This window comes from Egretta garzetta, unplaced genomic scaffold (genome assembly GCF_000687185.1).
Source record: "Egretta garzetta isolate BGI_Z169 unplaced genomic scaffold, ASM68718v1 scaffold612, whole genome shotgun sequence".
Lineage (NCBI taxonomy): Eukaryota > Metazoa > Chordata > Aves > Pelecaniformes > Ardeidae > Egretta > Egretta garzetta.
In genome coordinates, this window is record NW_009259030.1 from 1,067,478 (window position 1) to 1,073,791 (window position 6,314).

The 6,314-nt window shown below is 43.2% G+C and overlaps 1 protein-coding gene across 1 annotated transcript in view; it reads right to left on the bottom strand.

Moving 5' to 3' along the window:
* SGCD (sarcoglycan delta) overlaps positions 1 to 6,314 on the bottom strand; it is a 211,870-nt gene that overhangs the window by 28,859 nt on the left and 176,697 nt on the right. Inside the window, exon 6 of the mRNA XM_009634710.2 lies at positions 3,699 to 3,771. Within this exon, the coding sequence (XP_009633005.1) occupies positions 3,699 to 3,771 (73 nt within the window). The remainder of the gene's footprint in view (positions 1 to 3,698; positions 3,772 to 6,314) is intronic.

Sequence of the window (6,314 nt, forward strand, 5' to 3'; positions counted from 1 at the left end):
TGGAAAAAAAAAAAAAGAGGGGAAGGCAGGTGCCCCCTGCCAGTGTCAAGGAGAGGCTCTCAAGACAGGCTCTTACCAAGTTACCTGGGTGCTACTAAAACAATCCAGTGAGAAAAGGTCATCTTGGATTCAACTTTTACATGTGGGCACTCACATTGCCGTATGTCAAACACACCAGCCTGCATTAAAAAGAACCAATGTAGATGAGTACAAATATTTCAATGTCCAAACAAATCTCCCAAGCCCTCCCCCTAACCTATTTTGGGATGATACTGAATGGCAATGTTAAACATTCCAAGAATTTGAAAATAATTTGAATATGTTTGCTTTCCTTTTTACTGTTTTTGACCAGTTTAGAACCAAACTAACAACTACCAAAATTTTTAAGTGTCTAAAATTACTTTAAATAGTAAAACCACGGAAACGTTCACAGAAGTATATCAAATAGATTTTCAACCATCTCTAGTTCTTAGGTCATTATTAAAGAATCTTCTAGATCCCAAATAGGAAACATGAACTGTTAATAACACCCTGCACTAAACAAGACATTTATGAGCTCTGGCATTCTTACTACAACTGATAGGATTGTTTTAGGACACGAGTCTGTCCGCAGCACAGGAGAGCACCTCCTGAGAAGACTCAACAGCAAAGTCCAGACCTGGTTCAAACAAGCACCGGATCAATTCTTGCAGCCTTGTGATGGGCTTAGCGTGTAAGGAAAAAGCCACGCACATATTGCCACCTGAATTTTCTCCATCTAAACCACTGCAGACAAAAGTGTTTCAAAATGGGCCCTCAGAAAAGAGGACTGCACCTTGTCTGTTCTCCAGGATGGTGACCACCTTGTAGAGCAGCCGCTTACTAATCAATGGTTTAGGCTATACAAACTGAAGACCATTTGTCAGCTGAATGGCAATAGAAAGTCTGTCGAGAATGTGGGTGCTGTCACTTGGAGCATGTCAGTCTTCGTGACACATGGGCACGACTGAAGGCCTTTGGGAGACGGGAGGAAAAGAAGGAAAGAAACAGAGATGACTGGCACGATGGCGTAGTCCCTATCTTGCAGGGGAAATCAGTCTGTCTGTTAAGGAGAGGAGGAAGGGAAAGAAGACATACAGATGGTCTGACTCCCAGTGGTGACAGGAGCAGTTGGTCTCTTCTCCTTCCAATAGTGACAGTCGCTGTCACCTTATTTTGAAGTCTCCTAACGAAAAAGTGGGAGTTGGTATGGTACTGAAAAGAGCAAATGGATAAATCACGTAACTGATCGCAACCATTTGGTCTAGGAAGAGTGATGGAGGTTGGTGGTGCCTGGCGACAGCCTTCAATAGCTGAATGTGTGCTTCCCCCCCCTGAGAACTTCAGCCTAAGGAGGAAAGAAAGTTTGCACTATTTATTTTAGAAAAAGGTCTTTTAGAGCCAAGCCAGCTACAGAGTGGATGTTTACAATGCTGCTTTCCTAGCAACGTATGGCAGCTCGGGACCCATTGGCTGCCATCTCATTCAGTCCCATTTCACTGCAGCATCTTTTTAAATAGGCCAAAAGGACACCTTATGCACACACTCTGCTATCAAAATAGGAAGGTACCAAAAAGTGGTCCCCCAGAGTAAGATTATTTTCTCTATTAACTCTGTACTTCATCCAAAAGGCACCATTTTACCTAAGAAGCAGCCAGTGCTCCAACATGTAGAGAGAGAGATGGATGGTTCTTGGTTTGGGGAGGAATAGAGCATTTGCTCTTGGGAAACCTTGATTTCTCTACACAGTGCTACCATTGGCTCTTTTCTTCTCAAGGTGGTGGAAAAAGCATTTATTTTTGCCAAGATGATTTTTTTTTTCAAAGTAAATGCTATGCAATGATTTTCCCTTAAAAAAAAGAAAAAGAAAAAAGCCCACCAGATTTTTACAGGATTTTTTCACCCAGTCCACTAATTCCAAAGGAAGTTATTTAACATCTCTCTACATAAAACAAGTGAAATAACAACTTGAATTTAAAGCAGATCAGATATACTGAATCACCCCCTTGCATGGATACCGCCATTAATTCATTTCAATTTCATTCAGCTTAATGTTCTTTGGAACAGAAGCTTACTCAATCAGATCAAGGCCATTTTAATTCACATTTGTCCCCTCTAATATGACACCCTACACTTACTTGAATTAAATTCCCCTCCCATGTTTAGAAAAGTCCTAAGTAACTACAAACTTGGACCTAAACCTTGCCTCTCTTTTGCACTGCTGAAAAAGAGACCTGGTTTTGCAAGTTACTTAGCTGCTATCGCATATTTTAAGCACGATTTTTTTTTCTTTTCCCCCTGAGAATGTGGGCTGCGCCAGGAAGCCTTCATCACCTAAACTTCACCTACAAATCCACCCACCCGCTGACTACTTTGTCTGCTTGCTCTGCCTGGGAAAACAGAGGGTACGTGCTCTCCACGCCACCGCACCCTGCCCTCCTGGGGCTCCTTCCTCCACAGCACACCCGGGAGCTGCCCTGGCACTTTCATGTCAGGCTGAGCAAAGACCCTGTATTCTCTTGTTTTAAAGCAAGTATACCAAGATTGGGAAGATCCCAAGGCAGGGTTAAAGTCACTGCACGGAGAAAGAGAACAAACTTTTGTAACAAACTGAATCCCACCACCACTGCACTTGCTGTCTGACACACGATCCCTGGTGTACAAAATGGGAAGAATTAGAGTGTTTCCAGAGAGAAACTGAAAGATACTGATAGACCCAAGGGAAGGCAGCCAGGATATCCTTCATCTTCCACGGTGATCTAGCTGGGCTATAACTATCCATGGTATCAGAGCAGAGGGAGCTAATGAGTGGTCCTCTTGCATCTCAGGGCATCCACAGTAAATCTGCAGTGCTCCTCTGCACAACATCAGCTGCCTGAAGATTGCTTCATCCCCAGCAGTTTCCAGGAAAGGAGAGTTTGCAACCAAAGACCTAAGGACTAGGTGTCCTTCTGGAGATTTTTTCACCTATTCCCTCCCTCTCTTTTTCTAAGGAAGGATAATTAGAGCATTGATGGCAAACCCTGATAGCCCTCTTGGTCAGAAGATATTCAGGAGATTCAGTCAATAATTTATTAGGCCATATCATTAGTCTCTTTTCAGAGACTAGTCATCCAAACTAACCTGTAGTGCCACACTTTTTTTTTTTTTTTTTTAATATAAAATAAATATAATGCCCAGCATTAGCTTGAGGGCAAAGCTGGTTATTCTCTCCTGATACATTGCTGTCAGCAAGCGGCATCTCTGCGAGCGTCAGCAGTTACTTGCATGCACAGCTAGACCCTGTGTAGGTCAGGGAGGGTTTGCTTTTCTGCAAGACCTATAATGCTGGAGAGCTTTATCCTTCTGCCTGCTGCAACTCCCTGTGATACAGCACGGACTCCAGCACCTTCCTGCACAACCAGGAAAAGATTTCTCCGTTTCTTTTCAAAGGCTGAGCCCAGGGTAAGCAGGGCATGTTACGGAGCAGAAACTATGCTCTCATGACCCATGATTGTCTTTAGCTCGGTCCTATTACACGTAAACACAGCAGGTCCCTTCTCTTCCATGGCATCCCCTTGGCGATGCCTTCCAAAGCGAACCCCCAAGCTCTTATGCAAAAGCAGAAATGATGCCCAGCAGTACGCACAACTCAAGCAAGGCGCCACTGAGTTACCGTTAGACCATATTGCAAAGTTTACCTTAGTTCCTTGAAGGGGTCTGCCCTGACATTGGGAGTTTCTATAGATTTAGGGAACACTGTGCCTTCTGCTCCTGAAATCACAAAACAAAACAGAAGACAAATTGTAAACATTATAAGCTGTTACCAGGGGAGTGATTGTCAAATCATATCTAGGTGCAATTTAACCCATCACCTGACCCCATTTCTCTCTTGCACACATCCCTTCTGTCCCCAGGAAATGCCAGACCTTGATCATCGGAAATTGGTTGCCTTGATTACAACTGGGATTTGTCTGTAAATTGCACTTCTGGCTGTAAAAGCAGCTGCTTGCGCCCTGACTGCGGGGAGTTTGCTGACCCAACTGTTGCAGGGAGCATCATTACCCCCTTGGTAAACAGGCGTAATCCAGCTACAACCCTCACTAACGAACCTGGATGCATGCCATCAGATTATTTCTTTTGCTGGGCTCTGAGAGATACTCAAAGGAGAAATCCAAATTTTGGGTTCATCACTGCAAACGTCTCTCAGGTCAGGCTGTGCTCCTGCCTGGGGAAAAGGAGGGAGGTGTCTGCTGATGAAATGCAGTCCAAGCAGGCAGCAGGCTCTGCTCTAGCCCCCCCCCAGCCGCTGGTTTGATGTGTGACCCAGCAGCCATTTAACTTCTGCTCCTTTCCCCTTCTCTTAGAGACAGCGGGGAAGGCAGCACTATCCCCATTTGCTGAGTGTTTTTAGACCATGAGCTGTAAACTGCTAGGCAATATGCAACATCAGCCCACTGCAATCCTCTATGTGACCACCTGCATAGCCCAGGTTGGGCCATTTCACCCAGCCATCCTTGCATTGGGTCCATATTTGTGACCGAGCCATGCTGTGTCTCTCTAGAAAGATGTGCTCTCCCAGTTCCATTGTTTGAAGCTGAAGGCAGCCCATGCCATCCTCTGCTAAGCCTTTTTGCCAATTGTTCTGATTTAAAAATGTGCATCTAATCTGAATTGGTCTCACTTCAGCTTTCAGCCACTACATCTTCCCGTGCCCTTGCCTGCCAGCCAATCGGCCCTGCATGAGCAAACCCTCCACCTTCTGCAGGTAGTTACCGACGGTGACCCAACCACCCCAACCTTCTCTTTTGTTCCCGGAAAATTTACGGCTTTCTGAATCATTCACTGTGAAGCAGATTGTCTGCACTTCTCATTGCTCTTTTCTGAACCCACTCCACTGTTAAAATACTCTGTTGGGGCACAGGAGTCCCCAAGGGCTGTCACTGATGTTCTGTGCCACAGAACGTCACTTTCTCATTCTTGTGGGAAATTCCAGTTAAAATGCAACTAAGAATGGCATTAACTGCCTTACACGCAGCAGTACACTAGAAATTAATGTTCACGTTCTCTAACCTATAGTTAGTGGTAGCTCACTGTTACCCAGTGGGCAAGTATGGCCTATATTCCTAAATATAGACCTGTGCTCTTGTGTTCAGATGCGTTGTAAACAATTGGTTATTCATTATCCACTTTCATCACAGCAAATTCGGTGTCAACATGCAAACAACACCAGTGACATTTTTTTATTTCCTTAATATTTTCTTTGATAAAGCTATTGGTGCAACCTGCAGATCCTGATGAGACCTTTTGCACATACTGTTTGAGATCTTTCTTAACACATGCCACTAAAATTGTTACCTATGTGCAGTCTGGAAGTCACCACTATAGAATATAAAATGTTCTGAGATGATGCAAATCATGTTCATACAACATCCTTTCTGTAACTTCTGCTATAAGTGAGAAACACCTGTGGCTTCAATACAACTACACTTCCTTTGCACTGAAATAAATTAACTAAGCTGTCCCACTGTGTTAAAGAAAAAAAATCAGAAATAAATAAACATTCTAACATTTATAAAAAAAAAAACAACAAAACAACTCCTTTTTAACCTAGAGAAAAAAAAGGATCCTCAAAGATGATAGAAACAGTCTAAAGTTTGAAGCTTTATACTTGGGAATTGAAATTGATCCCATGGCACAATACAGATATTTAGCTCTTAACTTTACTATAAGCCTTCATCGTTACAAGTTGTCAAAAGCAGCTGTAACTTGCCAGCCATGAAGGTTATTATTATCAGATCTGTCCTCTTTCAACAGTTTCCAAATGATTTAAGTCTCTGCTTATCCACACAATTGCCTTGGCTATTAGCTTTGCAATGGAACTTAGCAAAAGACGCAGCCTGTGCTATCTGCATAATAAACCAATGATCTTCGAGGGGAGGAAGATGAGGAAGTGCAGCCGGAGAGGGGTACACAGATATTCCTGTACCCTTTCCAGCTGTATTCAGCTGTGTTACTTAAATGGTGACTTTATGCTGGTAATTTTAATTCATTTTAACACATTTTAAGTCAGCTACTCAAGTTATGCAAAGCCCAAAATAACGATCTGCACGTAATCAGAAACGCCTGCAGAATAAAGAGAAACTTTAGCATATTTCTAATGACTTGGGGTTTTCCAGGCTTTCATTATTTAATTTAAATGCAGGAAGCAATTTGGAAACAAAGCCAGCAAAGACTCCAGTGCAGTCATTCTAGGAAGGCTGAAAATAAAAAAAGCCTTCTATTCCTTTCCTCCATCTCCTTGTTTTCCTTTCCCT